The sequence below is a fragment of the Chinchilla lanigera genome, unplaced genomic scaffold (assembly GCF_000276665.1).
Source record: "Chinchilla lanigera isolate Chin_1 unplaced genomic scaffold, ChiLan1.0 scaffold00013, whole genome shotgun sequence".
NCBI lineage: Eukaryota > Metazoa > Chordata > Mammalia > Rodentia > Chinchillidae > Chinchilla > Chinchilla lanigera.
The window spans coordinates 32,422,013-32,438,683 of NW_004955414.1; the positions used below are offsets into that span (position 1 = coordinate 32,422,013).

The 16,671-nt window shown below is 54.1% G+C and overlaps 1 protein-coding gene across 1 annotated transcript in view; it reads left to right on the forward strand.

Annotated features, from left to right (window-relative positions):
- Positions 1-13,085, forward strand: part of Otog (otogelin) — an 81,202-nt gene extending 68,117 nt beyond the window's left edge. Inside the window, exons 42-56 of the mRNA XM_005380533.1 lie at positions 146-284; positions 1,751-1,945; positions 2,152-2,364; positions 3,168-3,272; positions 3,495-3,602; positions 3,925-4,026; positions 4,212-4,310; positions 5,364-5,404; positions 6,386-6,461; positions 6,574-6,752; positions 7,440-7,544; positions 7,688-7,807; positions 9,232-9,277; positions 11,457-11,536; positions 11,637-13,085. Coding sequence (XP_005380590.1) covers positions 146-284; positions 1,751-1,945; positions 2,152-2,364; positions 3,168-3,272; positions 3,495-3,602; positions 3,925-4,026; positions 4,212-4,310; positions 5,364-5,404; positions 6,386-6,461; positions 6,574-6,752; positions 7,440-7,544; positions 7,688-7,807; positions 9,232-9,277; positions 11,457-11,536; positions 11,637-11,837 — 1,809 coding nt within the window. The 3' untranslated portion in view covers positions 11,838-13,085. The remainder of the gene's footprint in view (positions 1-145; positions 285-1,750; positions 1,946-2,151; positions 2,365-3,167; positions 3,273-3,494; positions 3,603-3,924; positions 4,027-4,211; positions 4,311-5,363; positions 5,405-6,385; positions 6,462-6,573; positions 6,753-7,439; positions 7,545-7,687; positions 7,808-9,231; positions 9,278-11,456; positions 11,537-11,636) is intronic.
- The last annotated feature ends 3,586 nt before the right edge of the window (positions 13,086-16,671 follow it).

Sequence of the window (16,671 nt, forward strand, 5' to 3'; positions counted from 1 at the left end):
TGGGCCCCACGTGGGGTCACCTCCAGGACTGGGGAGGGCAAAGTCCACCTGCAGAGGCTCGCTGTTCCCCCTGGGCAGGGCTGGGAGGAGCTGGGCTGGGATTTGGGGTACGGGGTAGGTAGCACTGCCTGCTGTGTGTGCCCAGGTCTCCCCGGAGTCATTCTGTGAGCTGTGGATCCGGGACACCAAGTACGTGCAGCAGCCCTGCGTGGCACTGACCGTGTATGTCGCCATGTGCCACAAATTCCACGTGTGCATCGAGTGGCGCCGCTCTGACTACTGCCGTGAGTAGAGGCCTGTGGGCGTCCTCCTCCAATGGGACTGTTATTCCTGGTCCCCGTGAGGATGTGAAGAAGCTCCCAGACCCAAATTTAGTCTATGCTTTCTCAAGTTTAATCACTCACTCATTGATTTATATTAATACATTCATATTTAGTTTTTATATTATAAAAATAGTGTCTTTTATGAGGAGGCTATTTAATAATTTACATTAATAAATTAATAAATGTAACTAAAAATTTTGTTTTATTTCTTGTATTTGAGTTCCTACCCCATAAAATGAGGACAGTAATGATACCTCCCTCCTAGAGCTGTCTTAAAGATGATAATCCACAGAGTTATTGTCCAGTAAATGTTAGTTTTTTGTTTTTTTGATACCGGGAATCAAACGAAGCACCTTGCGCTTGCCAGGCAGGCACTTGTGCCACTGAACTATATCTCTGGCCCCTAGTTTTCTTATCTTTACTTTTGCTCATTTTTGTCCTTTTCTTGGTCTGTCCTCCTTCCTTGAGGATGAAAATGAGATCTACCTCCTTCTCGCCCCTGCTAGGTACTGGGGTAAACAGGGGTGGCCTGCGCTAAAGCAGTCGGATTTCTAAACATCAACACATCCAGAAAGACTGGGGACAGCTCATGGGACGATGACACCCATAACATGTGACCTCTAAAAGAGGGAAAACAAAACACACGCCAATTACTGATTTTTCAAACTGTGGAACCTAACACAGGGGGTATGGATCAACTGGGAGGGGGAGCACAACCATTTAAAAATACAATGGAATATAAAGTACTAGTACTTATGGCATGTAGGAGGATTAAGCATGATTTCATGAAAAATACTTTTTTTTGTTTCAGTGTGTTAACAATTTTCAATCTCAGCTACCCTTTTGAGTCACACAGGGACAGCGAAAGTTCAAACCTTGGCCCGGGTCAGTGTAAGACGGCCCGTGGGGGTCGGGGTCCTGAGGCGGGGTTTACAAGCTCCCGGGTGATTCCTTTACAGTCAGGCCTGAGGTTGGTCCCCTGTTCTGCAAGCTATGTGCGCTGGCCTCCATGTCACATCTGCTGCCTGTAGTCACAGAGTTTGAAAACACTGATCTAGAGCCCGAGATTGGCAACCTTTTTCTGGGTGGTCACTACTTGGGCCTTCGTGGGCTGCATTATCTCTGTCACAAAGACTTTACTCCACTCTTGTAGGACAAAACCAGCCACAGGCAGTACACAAAAGAATGAGCCTGGCTGTGTTCCACTGAAACACTTTGCAAAGACAGCACAGGTGGAATTTGGGCTGTGGGCTGTACTTCGCTGATCCTGGTGAGGAGCAAGCAGATGGACGTGTGGCCCGCTGGCTGATGCGTTCCTGCTGAGCGCAGGCTGAGACTGAGCGCCCTTCCCACCCTTCCTGCTCCCATGGCCCTGGCGGGGGAGCCCTCTGGGGTCTGAGCCAGGCCTCCGCCCTCTGTCCCTGCAGCCTTCCTGTGCTCCAGTGAGTCCACCTACCAGGCATGTGTGGCAGCCTGCGAGCCCGCCGACTCGTGCCAGGATGGGATGCTGGGCCCGCTGGACCCGGAGCAGTGCCAGGTGCTGGGCGAGGGCTGCGTCTGTGCCGAGGGCACCGTCCTGCACCGGCGTCACGCTGCACTCTGCATCCCCGAGGAAAAGTGCGGTAGGCCCCTCCCTCCCCGTGGACCCTCCAGGGTGGGCCTCACCTGGGGTCTCCTTGCAGCCTGCGGCCCACAGCTGGTGCCCCTGTGGGTCCTTCCGGGTCCATGCTGGGGTGGGTGATCCATGTCCCAGGGAGGGTCTAGCCTGGGCCAGTCCGATTCCGCCCCCGCTCTCGGTTCCCTGAGCACCAACACGCTCCCACTGCAGCCTGCACCGACAGCATGGGCGTGCCTAGGGCCGTGGGCGAGACCTGGAACAGCTCTCTCAGCGGCTGCTGCCAGCAGCAGTGCCAGGCCCCAGACACCATCATCCCAGTGGATCTGGACTGCCCGGGGCCCCGGCTTGAGAGCTGCCTGCGCTTTGGGGAGGTGGTCCTGTTCCTGCCCACTGAGGACCCCTGCTGCCTGGGGTCTGTCTGCGGTGAGTCGCACCCTCACTTCCCTGGCCCTCAACCCTCAGACAACTAAAAGGCTCCAGCCCAAAGTTGGCCATGGTGGTGTACATTTGTAATGCCAGTACTCTGGGAGGAGGATTATAAATTTGAGCTCAACCTGGGTGACTTAGCTACTTGGCAAGACCCTGTCTCAAAAAGAGACACAGAGAGACAGACAGCGAGAGAGAGAGAGAGAGAGAGAGAGAGAGAGAGAGAGAGAAGGGCAAGAAAAAAAAGAAAAGAAAGAGATGAAAGGCTGCAATGTAACTCAGCTCAAAGGCCCTGGGTTCAACTCTGGTACACACACACACACACACACACACACACACACACACAAAACTCTAATCCTGCCCACCTTGATGGTTAGGACAAGGTCTGGGAAAATTAAAGCATCTTGTGAGGAGTGAGCAAGGGAGAGTGGAGAGCTGGACTTGGGACAGGAGGTTTAAAGGCACTGGCTCCGGAGACCAGCAGTCTGGTCAGCTCTTCCTCCATTATCAGCGCCCTCGTGACCTCAGGCAAATCTTTGTGCATCAGCTGGGCCCACGTCGGGGTGGCTGTAAGAATCACATGAGTTAGTACTGAACAGCAGCCGACGCGCTGCCCATCTCCACAAATGTGTCTGGCCCTTGTGGCCCAGCTCTGGGTCCGTGGTGGCCCTCAGAGGCCCCTCCAGGAGTAGGGGTCCTGGGGCTGAGGATGTAAGACCAGGCATCTGGGGTTGGGCGGTAGTGGAGAGCAGCGGGATGTCCCAGCCTCCAGGTGACAGGCCATGTGGCCCTTGGGCCAGTGTGTAACCAGACTTTGTGCGAGGGCCTCGCCCCTACCTGCCGCCCAGGCCACCGACTCCTCACCCACTTCCAGGAGGACTCCTGCTGCCCCAGCTACAGCTGCGGTGAGAGGGGTGGGGAGAGCGGGAAGAGCCCAAGGGGAGAAGGGGATGGTTCCGGGGAAGGGTCCTGGCTGGAACCAGGGCAAAGCAGGGTGTGGAGAGCAGGAAGGGCCCAAAAGGACTGGGGACAGCTCTGGGGATGGGATCCTACATGCAACCGGGCAGGGCCGGGTGTGGCCAGTGGGCTGTGTTCTCAGCACCTGCGTTCATTGGTCCTTTCTCCAGAGTGTGACCCTGATCTGTGTGAGACAGAGCAGGTCCCCAGTTGCCGCCAGGACCAGACCCTGATTGCGGGCCGCCTGGGGGACTCGTGCTGCACCTCCTACTTCTGCGGTGGGTGGATGCCCTCGGCCAGCAGCCCCTTCCTCCCCTCTGCTTCCCCGAGCGCCTGGGAGGAAAGGCCAAGATCTCGTGCAGGGTGGTGGTGGTGAGAAGGCTGGAATCACTGCTCAGAGAGCAGCATGGGATGAAGAGGAAAGAGACCATGTCACCCCCAGGACACCGAGCACGAACACTGGCTCAGACACGGGATGCTGCTTCTAGCTTTTCTCTGGCCACACCTGGCCTGTGGAGGTCCCACTCCCACCCCAGGAACCTGCTGCACACCAAACCCTGCCGGGTCTTCTGTGACAGTGGTGACCCTTCCTCCCCCCAGCCTGTGGCGACTGTCCAGATCCCATCCCGGAGTGTCGGGAAGGGGAGGTGCTCACCGCGCACGGGAACACCACGGAGCTCTGCTGCCCTCTGTACCAGTGTGGTGGGTCCTGGCGGGCATGGGGGAGGTGGCCTTGCAGGGAGGCATCCGGGAGCCCACACTCCCCCAGGGGCCCCAAGGTGTCTCTGAGGGCTAGCTTCGAGACACCCACCTTTGGCCAGGGTTGCATCCTTAGGGTTCACACTCCATGATGTCCGTGGCTAATGTGTCGCCCTGATCCTACCCAGTGTGTGAGAGCTTTCGCTGCCCCCAAGTGCAGTGTGGCATGGGCACGGCCCTGGTGGAGGTGTGGAGCCCGGACCGCTGCTGCCCCTACAAGTCCTGTGGTAAGTTCTAGGTCAGGGGCCCTAAGTGCAGCTCTGGGGCCCCACCACTGTCACTTCCCCGAGGTGGACATTTCTCCCGCATACACTCCCAGATCTCTCCAAGGGAACCTCCTCCTCCCGCGTGACTCTCTGAGTGTACCTACAGCTTTCTTTCCAGGATAAAAGAAAAAGAAAAAAAATGATAAGCTCCCCATTCCAGAAACAGTTCCTGTTTTTAAAAGTCCTTATTGTAAGCCAGGTGTGGTGGCTCATGCGTGGAATCCCATCACTAGGGAGGCTGAGGCAGGAAGATTGCAGTGAGTTTGAGGCCAACCTGGGCCTCACATAGTGAGTTCAAGACCAGCTGTCTCAAAAAAGCAAAAAAACTAACTAAAACCAACATCCTTATTGCAGCCTCCTGAGGGTGCATCTCATTTACTAACACTCACCACCCATCCCTTGGAGAGGCCAGTGGGAGCACCCATGATCAGTCATGAAAACCAGTGAACTTCATATAAAAATGTTACTTTAAAAAGCTTAATTTTGCCTCTGGCTGTCTAGCTTTTCTTTTCCAGCCTCACTAGGGTGCTAGCAACACAAGGGCGGGATTTGGGTTGTTTATCGCTCTGTCCTCAGAGCTCAGAGAAAAGCTCAGGGCACAAAATGAGCTGCAGAAGAGTGTTTTCTGCTGCTCTGGCCTGCAGTTCCGGGTCTCTGAGCTAGAGCTCTGTGGATTTCTCAGGGCTCCTCACGGGAAAGCGCTGGGGCAGCAACACTGAGCTGCTGGAAAGCGGAGAGGCAGAAATCCCACTCAGTCCCGTTCATTCTTGGACAGGCCGTTCCAGGGTGAGGGATGGCCGCAGAGTGGGATGTTCGGTGCTTTGCCCCCAACATACTCACCACTGCCCACCTGCACTGCCAGGAAAGCCGCAGCTCCATGCAGGGGTGGCTGGAGGCTGAGTGAGGCCTCCCCTCATCGGCCCAGGCTGGGGCCAGGGCTGTGTGTGCGGCAGCAGGGGCCTTCTCACCTGGGCCCCTTCAGTGAGGTGGGTCCTGCTCCCTCCTGTTTTCCAGAATGTGACTGTGACACAATCCCGGTGCCCCGGTGCCACCTGGTATGTTTGCCCTGCCCTTCTCTACCCTCCATACTCCTTTCCATGTCCTCTCCACCCCAGTCTGTACTCCTTTAATCTAGCGAAAAGGAGCTGGGTGTGGTGGCCCACACCGGTAATCTCTGCACGCTGGGAAGCTCAGGCAGGAGGATGCAAGTTCAAACCCAGCCCGGCCAACTTAGTGGCTTAGCAAGTCTTTGACTCAAGACAAAAAAATCAAAAGGCTAGGGATGTAGTTCAGTGTGAAGGCTCTGAGTTCAGCCCCCAGGAAGAGATAGAGAGTCAGCATCCTTGCCCAAGCTCTGCCACTGGCTTTCTGGGGACTGTGCCCTCCTTGTAAAGCAGCTGAGGATGCTGATCACATGGGGAGGGTGGAGCTGGCGAGGATGGTGCTGGTGACGATGGCGGGTGGTGAGGATGATGAAGAGGTTGATGCTGGCTGTGCTGGCTGTAGCTCGTGTTTATTGAGAGTTTACTATGTGCCTAGAATTTCCTCAAATCCTTTATGTGTACCCCCATATTCATTTTCGTGGCCACCCCGAAAGATTGGATGTGTGATTGTCTCAGTAACACGAACAAGAAAGCTAAAGTTAAGGTCATGAAACTAGGAAGTCACAGAGCCAGGATTTGGTCAGGGATCCTGATTGCAGAGACCACGTTCTTAACCCCAGTAACATCTCCACAAGGAAAAGGGAGAATAAGACACGGAAGGTGATGTCAGGTCCTTTCTGAGTTACATATACTCTGGCCAGATCCCAGCACCCACTTCCTTTCATTTTGTTTCCCTCGCCATCCTCTTCTCCGTGAAACTGGTGAAGAAAGACAGGAACTGGCCTGGTCCCTCTGTGAGGGAGGGAGGACATGGAGTATACCCCTAGGAGGCTTGGGAGTGGGGAGCATGACTCAGAAAGGGGCCCAGGTGCAGGCTGCTCCCGAGGGGAGACAGGACCCCCACCCCGGTGCTGACCACCTCTGCCCACCCAGTGGGAGAAGTCCCAGCTGGACGAGCAGTTCATGCACAGCGAGGAGAACGTGTGTGGTTGCGCCAAGTACGAGTGCGGTGAGTGGGCGAGGCAAGCCGGGGGGCGGGGCCAGGGTGCGTGAGTCTCCAGTGGGCCGGCCGGACACGGGTGGTGGGGGCACTGGGCTCACACCACCCCGCTTACCACCAGTGAAAGCCCCCGTGTGTCTGAGCCGCGAGCTGGGGGTGCTGCAGCCAGGCCAGACGGTGGTGGAGCTCTCCGCAGATGGCGTGTGCCACACCTCCCGCTGCACGGACTCGCTGGACCCCCTCACCAGCTTCTACCAGATCAACACCACCTCGGTGCTGTGTGACGTCCACTGCGAAGTGGTAGGGGGCAGCCCAGGCGGGCAGCAGGGTCGGGAGGGCTGGCCTGGCGGACTCTAGGTGCTCCAGAAATAAGGGGGGCTCTCAAACTTGCCTCAAGTCCCCCAGGCAAGCCCAGACAGTGCACACTCTGTGGAAAAGACCAAGGTTGGAGAGGCCAGGGAGGCCTAGAGCACAGGATTAGATTTCAGGCCTGGGAAGCATGGGTATCTGACAGAGAAGACACACATTTATTAAGTACCTACCGAATGCCTGACACAGTCCCTATCCTTTCGGTGTATGTGTCTGTGTTGCTACCATTTGTAAGACCCAGTACCTAGGACAGGGCCTGCCTTCTAGTAAGAGCCAGATAAATTGCTTATGTATGGGTGTTAGAATTATTCCCAATCTTCATATAAGAAACCTGAGATTTAGTCATTGTTAAAAGTCCCACCAGAGCCAAGACTCAAATTGAGGTCTGTCTAGAACCCACACTGGCCTCTTAATGATGAGAGTGCTGCTTCCAGGGGTGGAGGTGCCTCTAGCCTCTGGCACCTGTCCGTCTGCCAGAGATAGGAGGCTGAAGTTCCATTCCTGAGTCCCTGGCAGGGGTCCTTCTGGGGCTGTGGGCCCTCGGAACAGGTGGACAGTGCAGATGTAGAGGGGGCAGGTGTCACCCAAGTGATGCCAGGTGTCCCGCCCGGCCTGCAGAACCAGGAGTACGAGCACCCCCGGGACCTGGCGGCCTGCTGTGGCTCCTGCAGGAACGTGTCCTGCCTCTTCACCTTCCCGAATGGCACCACCTCCCTGTTCTTGGTAAGCAGTCCCTAAGCTGCCCCAGAAAGACGTCCAGAAAGGAATGCTAGGACCAGGACGCCAGTGTCCTGGGCTGCCCCTGTCCTTGGGGTCCGTTATCTGCATGGCCACAGGCCCCCAGCGCTCACTTTTGTGCCTTGCAGCCTGGGGCGTCCTGGATCGCAGACTGTGCCCGCCTCCACTGCGGCAGCACTCCCCTGGGCGCCGTGCTTGTCCGCTCACCCATCAGCTGCCCACCACTCAACGAGACTGAGTGTGTCAAGGTCAGTGCCTCCTCCACCCACAGTGTGGCTTAGCTAGGGCATCAGCTGTGTCGCTAGTGACAGTGGAGGTGGGGGACGGGCCGCGGGTGTAGGAGGGTGCTTGGATTAGACCACGACACACCCCATGTCCTCGTGCATCACATGTCCACACACTGATGTAGACAAACTTACACGGGTTCCAGGTACACTCATAGACACCATCACGGGCAGTTGGTCACTCACACTTCACACACTCCCCAGAGCCATGAACGCACCTAGGCACCACACACCAGCACACCTCAAAGCCCTCAGAGGCACCCTTGCACACACATGCACCACGCAGGGGAGCGGTTCCATCCACGGTTCCCTCCACGGACAGCTGTCACTGCAGGCACACCTCAAGGAAAGGGATTCCTGCAGGACTTGGTGTTATTATTGAATTATTAAAATGACTGAGATTAGCTCTGGACATTTGATGTTTCTGACTCTTCCCGAGACAGCAAATGCACATATACTCATCCTGCCATATAGACGCACAAGCACACACACACATGCATATAAATGCTCATAAAGTCACACATACATACACATACACACACATCTTACAAAGAACTATTCCAGCCATTGCTTCATCCACCTCACAATAGCAGAGAAGGGTTGTAAGGGATGAGTGCCCTAATTTTAGAGATGGAAAACTGTCTTAGTCACTTTCCTCATTGTTGGGATAAAATATTAATACCTAAAACTCAAAATGTAGGCTATTTTGGCTCATATTTTTAGTCCATAGTTGGCCAACTCCAAGTCAGGAAGGCTAGTGGAAGGGTCTGGTGGACAAAGCTGCTCGAGTCATGGCGGCTGGGCAGCCGAGGGAGTGAAGAGAGGAGCTGCAAAGGGAGATACGCATTCCAGGCCACATCCCACCTCTCCCAACCAGACCCCACCTTCCAACAGCAAGTCAGCTCTAAGCTCCCATGATCTAATCACTCCCCACAGCCCCACCTACGAGCTCTTGAGGTTCTTAGAGGACATCTAGATATAAATCATAACAAAAGCTAAGCCCAAGGGAAAGGAGCAACTTATCCAGAGCTGTGGTAGAGCCTCGGCCCCTAACCCAAGCTTTGCACCTTCCTTTGCTGGCCTCTGTGGAGGCAACCACCGGTGACAAAATGTCCCCAAATCTTCCTCCTCCCCACATGGAGACGGTAGGGGAGGGTGTGTGGTAACGGCCATAGGAGGAAGGGAGGCCATGCACCATCTTTTCCCAGGCTCCAGCCTCCCAGGGGCTGTAGGCAGCCTTAGTGCCAGGCATCTAGCCAGCCAGATTAGCCCTTTGGCTCTTCCATGGCCTGCCTGGGTGTGGAGCTCCTGCCCTGGGGCATCATGGGATCTTGGCTCTTGGCCTGCAGCAGGGTTTTCTCCCCCAACCCTTTCTTCTCTCCCTCTAGGTTGGGGGCTCTGTGGTCCCTTCCTTGGAAGGATGCTGCAGGACATGTGAGTGAGAGGGGAGAGCCCCAGGAGTGAGGGATCCTGGGGGGGGGGCAGAGTGTTACATCAGGGTCAGGAGGCCAGATTCCTGGCCTGGCATCTGTGAGGGTCACTCTGCAGGGTGAGTAGATGAAGGGATAACCTCCTGCATGAGGCTTGCTGCACCAGTGACGTTCTCAGAGGCCACACTCATCTCTTTGTCCAGGTACAAGCCCTCTGCTTCTTGTCAGAGGCAGCTGGTAGCTTACTGCACACTCTGCTCCTCCTGACCCTGATAAGGACCCCAGCCCAGATGTCCCCCATACTAATTCTCCTTTGTGGTCAGGAGCCCAGGTCTTGGAGGTACCTCTTGGTGGATGCAGGCCTCCAGGGCCCCAGAGCAAGTCAGAGTGAGAGCTCTGTGTGTCTGTCTTCATACTTAGCTCCTGAGCACCCCAAACCTGCACCCCCAACTCTACATACACAAATGGACCAATGAGCTTCCCTATATTTGCCCACAGGTCTGCCTTCTTGGTAGGATGCTCAGACCCTGTCCTGTAGGGGGCTGTAGGGTTTGGGGCCCTTTATGTCCACATCACACATACAAGGAGACATGGGCTCAAGACTTCATTGGTTTCCCCGATCCACAACTTTTTGCTCTCTGGATGTTCCCTGTGCCCCCATGTGACCTGAGACACCTGTCCCTCTCCCCAGGTTCCCCAGGGACCCTGTTTCCTGTGGTCCCCTATAGCTCCGCCTCTCCTCCAGGGGTTAGTGTCCACTGCCACACAGGTACTTCTCTTGGTAGCTCCAAGGACTGAAACAGTCAGCTGTATTGCTATTTGCACCAATGTTCCCTCTGCTAGGTGGCTCTGAGCTCTGGGGGTAAGGCCCCCTCTCTCCTGCATCCAGCAAAGACCCTTTGGCTCCCAGTGCATGCTGGGTAGTGAGCCAGGCACTCTGGGCTTGCTTAGGAACGCTTCCGCAGCACCCACTCTCCTGGGGCCACCAATGCCCAGTACCGCCACTGCTTTGCTCCTGCCGTCTCTCAGCCAGTCTCCACCCAGGCCCCACAGGGCTGTGGTCAGGGAAGAACTCAGCTTCTCTGTCTCTCTACGGTGAGGCCTGCAGGCCAGGAGAAAGGGTTTCGTCCCATTTCTGGTGGGCTTCCTGGCCTACAGAGTGCCTGCATCTGGCAAATATTTATTGAGCACCAATGATGTGCCAGGCAACGAGCTAGGAACAGCAGGCATAGTACAAATAAGGCCTCTCAGAGCTGACATTTTAGTGAGAAAGTACAAATATATCATGGGTTAGAGACACTGAGCTGTGTGAGGTCTGAGGCTTATACAACTTGGAGGACTTCGTTAAAGGAAAAGAGCAGAGAATTATAAATCTACATTGAGGTGTAAACGGGAATATTTATTTAGAGGGAGGAAGGGACTCACAACATGTGGAAGGGGTGTACAAAGGAAGGCCCTAAGCTTAGCTTCAACGGCGCCATCACAAATGGCTTCTGGGAGGACAGGAACCATGGCCCGATGATAAAGGGCAAGGAGGGCGAGGGAGGGCTGGGAGGGGGGTCAGGGCAGGCCTCAGTGAGGGGCTGATGGAGCATACTGCTGAAGGAGGTGAGCGCAACTGTAAGCCTTGCGCCTGGGTGTCTGTGGGCAGCCAGAAAAAACCCACACTTCAGTGTCCATTCCTGAACCTCCGGGAGGTGGGCAAGTCCTGGCTCTGTGCAATAGACAGGGAAACATCTGCATGTTGCCAGGGACTGGGCTTCCCATTCATTCAGAAAACCGCAGCACCCCAGTACTCAAACACAGACGCTCAGAGAGGGTGAACCCACGCCCGGGGGTCAACAGATGGCTGTTGACTTGGGGTATGGGTGCGGAGGTAGCCTTCCGGTGTCTCCACACCCACCTGCTCCCAGCACAGTCTCCGGGCAGCCATTCCAGGCATCTTCCATGGTCGCATGGTCTCAGGCACTCACACTGCCGTCTTTGCTCACCCACCTTCACCTCAGCCCAGAGCGTGGGGAAAAAAGACCTTCCCCCTGGCAGGGAGAGGCAGCAATGCATGAGTGCTAACCCGGAAGAGGGACCCTCCAGCATGACGCTAACTGCCCCAGGCTGGCCCATCCTGCTGCCCTCCCGGGAGCCCGTCTGGGCCACAGCTGCCTCACCTGCCCTGTCGTCCCCAGGTAAGGAGGATGGGCGCTCCTGCAAGAAGGTGACCATCCGCATGACCATCCGCAAGAACGACTGCAGGAGCAACACACCTGTGCGTGGTGCCCACGTGGCGGTGGGGCAGGCAAAGATGGGGGCGGGAGGGGCTCGGGGGCGCGCTCCCCAGGCTGCCTCACTGGTCGGCCCCTCTCCAGGTGAACCTAGTGTCCTGCGACGGGAGGTGCCCGTCCGCCAGCATCTACAACCACAACGTCAACACCTACGCCCGCTTCTGCAAGTGCTGCCGCGAGGTGGGGTTGCAGCGACGCTCCGTGCAGCTCTTCTGCGCCACCAACGCCACCTGGGTGCCCTATACAGTGCAGGAGCCCACGGACTGCGCCTGCCAGTGGTCCTGAGGCTGGGGCCTGGGCTCGCTGGGCCACTGCTGCCGCCTTATGTTCTAGGTGGCCCAGCCTGAGCGGGAGAGAGCTGGTCCGAGCTGAGCATGTGACGGCGGGCAGAGGCCCCAAGAAGGGCCAGAACTGGCCACGTTTGCCCATTCCGGCTCCCGCTCTGCTGCCTCCCCACCTCCACACATGGGGCAGTGCTCAGCTCTGTCCCCGGCTTGAGGTCAGGAATGGGCTGCAGATCCAGGGCGGCCGGCTCCTGCACATCCGTGACTGGGGCATGGTTCTTGGTGAGAGGGGTGAGAACTTTCCCAGAAGCTGGGTCCAAAGTTAACCCCGATCCAAGCACAGGACTAGGATGTGGTGGCCTGTTTCTTTCTTCATCCTTTTGACCACAGGATAAACACAGACACAGTAAAAAGGGCTTTAACTGCAACATCAGCCTATGCAGAGCTGCCCAGAAGACTTCCCCAAAGCAAAGAGGGTGGACTTAAGGGGCCCAGGTCCTCCCACAGCGATGTTTGACACCAGGTACAGAGACTGCGGGGTGGACTCAGTGACTGTCGAGTTCGTTCTCCCTCCAAGAGGGGTGCTCAATGATCTGGTGTTGACCTTGTAATTCAGGATGGGATTTAGAAGGGTGGACCCAGGCCTAAGTCTCCATATGCCACCCCTCAACCCCACCCACCTCTCCTGGTGGATGGGCTGCCTTGGGAGTGGGTGGTGGGAGGAACTGGTCATCCGGATGTCGGGGACAGTCCACCTCGAGGCTGTGCGATGGGTACTCTAAGCCTGCAGTTGCAGCTCCTGATGCAATGTGCCTTTTCGCCAAGGACATAGCAGAGTTGGTCTGCGGAGGGGCCTGAGTGTGTCTTTTGTGTTCTATGGGAGTGTTTAGTGGAAGAACGTCTGTCAGTGGAAAATGCAGCCCAGTGCATGTGCACCCAGTGTCCCTTGTCTGTCAGAGGCTTGTTTCCAAACAACAGTGCCCTCCCTAAAACCAGGGCCAGAGAGCTCAGCCACACTTGTCTCCTGCCCTCTCTGAATACCACTGGGTCCAGAGAGCATACACCTAACATATTCAGGCTCCAACACTGCCCTGATGTGTACAGATGTGTGGCTGTCCTTGTGCCCCTTGGGATGAGAAGGCTCTCCCAGGATGCTCCCCAGCTGTTCCCGCAGCCTCTCTGCTACTGTAACTGTGTCCCGCTTGTGTATCAATAAACCACAGGAAGACTTTAGGCCTCCAAGAATTTCTGAGGCTGCCAGGTTTGCTTTGAATCTGAAGCAATGTCTATTGGGAAGAGAAGACCCTATTTTATGGTCCTGGAGCCCAACTTAACTTCTGCCCCACTTGGATGCCTGCTGGTTGGGACTGAGCTGATCAGAGACTGGCTTCTAGAGGAAGGGAGTCTGAAGAAAGAAGAGGACATTTGGAGTAATAGGGAGCTGGCACCCAAAAGAGGGGCCTGAAGAGTGATCCTAGTCTAGAGGCCTCTCATATAGGATGTGGATGGGACAGTATCAAGGGTGTTGTATGATGACGTCTCAGTGTTTCATATTTATTTCCTTGTTTTCTTCCAAAGATCTAAGTGAATTTTTGCAGACCTGCTGGCTGTGCAAAGGTTAGGGAGAATATAGAGATGAATTCTTAGGGATCCTTCAACTTCAAAGGACCACCAGCACCTAAGGAGCAAGTGGGAGGGTACTTTGCTAGGTTGTCCCATGTGGGAAAGAGGAGGATGAAGGCCAGAGAAGCACCTCCCCAATAAGAGGGGAAAACTCCTAGGGCTGAGTCAGTGCTCTGTACGCAAGAGCTTCCCCCACCTGGAGGGAGGAGGGCATCGCTTTTTTTACTGATCCTTGGAAGGCTTGGATATTAGTTTATAAGTAAGCTTCTCCCCTCATGGAACATGAGTCTGCTGACACGGATCCTAGGGTTTTTCCTAATGAAAAAAGAGATTTGCAGGGTCTTAAGCAGCACACATAAATAATCAATGGATCAAAGGAGAAATCAGGATAGAAATGAGACATTTTGATCTTCTGATTATGAAACTATGACACATTAAACTTGCGAGATGCAGCTAAAGCAGTACTTAAGGGACATTTATGTCTTGAAGTGCATTTTTCATGCTTGCTAATTTCCTGCCATTACAGAGATGGAAAAGGATAGGGCTTCCAAACTTTGATGCTTTGTAGTCAGTCTTTTCCTAAGCTGTTACACACTCCCTAAGTCACTTATCAATAGCTTCCAGAGTTTCAGACACTGAGCTCAACACAGCATTATTTCAAATATACCTTTAAAGGGAACAGTTTTAAAATTATATAGCAAGATGGGTAAGACACAAAGTAGTTCTTTAGCCATTGTCAAAATCCCAGCGTCCCCAGCTCATCATCCCTTACCTCACCGCCACTTTCATCTGTTTATGCGCAGGTATGAGCAGGCAGCTTTTGAATAGGGTCACTGCTAACCGGAGGCTGTGTGGGTGGAGGCAAAGGGCATCAGAACACATGAGCCACCTTGGCCTAAATGACTCTCTGTGGTCTGTTTGGGCGGGTCTCTGATCTCTCACTGTAGGAGCCTGGCCCTCCCTGGTTCCAGCTGGCAGCAGTCCCCCGCCTTCCTCTCTGCCTGTACCATATACTCATAGGTAGCCATAGTGTCTGCTGATTGGACCTCATTGCTGAACTCTTGGTATGCTGGCTGCTCATCTCCCACCTCACCCCCACGGCCCCCAGGAACTCCTGCTGTCTTCTTACTGGAAGCAATCATCTCATTCCAACCTTTTGGCCAAAACCCCAGTCAAGTTCCCCAGCCTCCAGTCATGTTCCCCAGCCTGTACCTGGGGAAACCAACTCTTTTAAGCTCAGAAACTTAGTGAAAGATTAAAAAGAGAGAAATCACGGACTGTGTTCGCACTATAAAGGAAGACAGGAAGCTGAAGATTTGAACAGTGATCACTGTCACCCAGCTGACCTCAAAAAGGCCAACTCAAGCAGTGATATGAGTGTGAATGGATAGAATTTGAAGATGTTGACTTTGTTTAAAAATACATCTTTTGATTAGTCGTCTGATTTCTGAGCAGCTGTGGTAGGTAGAATAATAGCCTCCATCTAATCCCTGGAAAGACACCCACATCTAATCCAGGAGCCAGTGAATATGTTCTCTTCCATGGTAAAAGGGTCTTGCAGATATAATTAAGGTTCTTGAGATAGGGAGATTATCCAGTATTATCCAGGTGGGTCCAGTATAAACACAAGGGTCCTTATAAAAGGGGAGCAGGATGCCCAGAGACGGACAAGACATGCTGTCAAAACAAAGACTGGGTAATGTACTTTGAAGTTTAAGGGATGCACTTTGGAGGAAGTGGTTCCTGCCCAGAGAAGACAGACAGCCTGTAGACACTGGAATTCATGAAAATGGGCTTTCCCTAGAGCCTCCAGAAAGAATGCAGACCTGCTGGTCCCTTGATTTGAGCCCAGCAGATCTGGTTTAGACCTCAGACCTCGAGAACTGTGAAAGAATAAATGGTGTCCCTTTAGACCACTAAGTTTATAGTGAGTTGTTACCACAGCAATAGGAAACTCATACGGTATCTAAAGAAAGAATTCATTCAAAGAAGCATGTGCCAGATTTTGCAGCACTGTCCTAAGTTTTAAAACAATTGATAGCAATGTTAAATGCCCATCAGTAGGGAATGATACAGAGACATTATAGAGTACTAGATAGCATCTTTGTGTACTGGTATATTGGGCTCTCCAATATATCAGCATGTTATCAGCATGTTAAATGAAGAAAGGAAATTGTGGGTTGGTTCCCACAGAATGACCTGCCTCCTTTATGCCTCTATGGGACACACACACACACACACACACACACACACACACACACACACACATATACTCACACACATACACTCACACTCACATACCCCTATATTGGGGATCTGGCCCTGGAGAGAGGGCTGGTGATTGGTCTTGTTTTTCTGAAGGGCTTTGGAGACTGAGCAGAACCCTTCTTGGCTGTTAGAGCCAGCTGGTCCAATGGCAACTTTGGTCCTGAGAAGGCCTCTGGTTCTGAGTGTCTCAAAGGCTGTTGCAGAGGATGAGGACTAGACCAGAATAGACTCCAGGCTCTGGGGATGTCAGCGTCTAACCCATCCCTCTGGTTCCTCCATACACTTTGCCCATGACCTGAGCTTGAGACAGCCGCAGAGGCCTCACATCCCACAGGCAAAGAAACGAAGGCCAGGACCAGCCTGGCCACTTAGAGAGGTGGCGGCTAAGCCCACGGTGGCTGTCCAGCCTGCAGCCCCGGGTGACGTATTTGCAAACACGAGGGGCTTAGAGCCGCAGAACCATCCCATTCTCCCTGGTGCAGGCTCAAGTTCCCGCCTTGATTTTCTGGGTTTAATCCTCTTCCTGTGGAAATCAATAAGGACATTGTGATGGAATGATTCACGTTCAAGGTCAGGCCGGAGCAAATTGGAGGCGACATGCTGATTTTACTGCCCTCACTGAGAGGGGAGCCAATCCTGCTCACAGACCCCTTAACTCTTTCCTCACCACTCTCGTCACCACTGTCAGCGCCAACCTCCTCTCCCAGGGCCAGGTCCCCACGGACTTTTTACCTACTATGGTCTTTTACCTTTACCCAGGGTTCAAACCACTCAAGGTCTTGAGGCTTCGTGGCTCAGGGAAGGAAGATGACAGGGTTGGGAACAGCTTCAAGTGCTACGTGTCTGACTTCATTGACTACATGACATCCCAGGAAATCTTTCTCCTGCACATAGAGCTCTCTTCTTTTTCCTCTTTTCTGAGTTTCAAGACCCTCTTCCCTGTT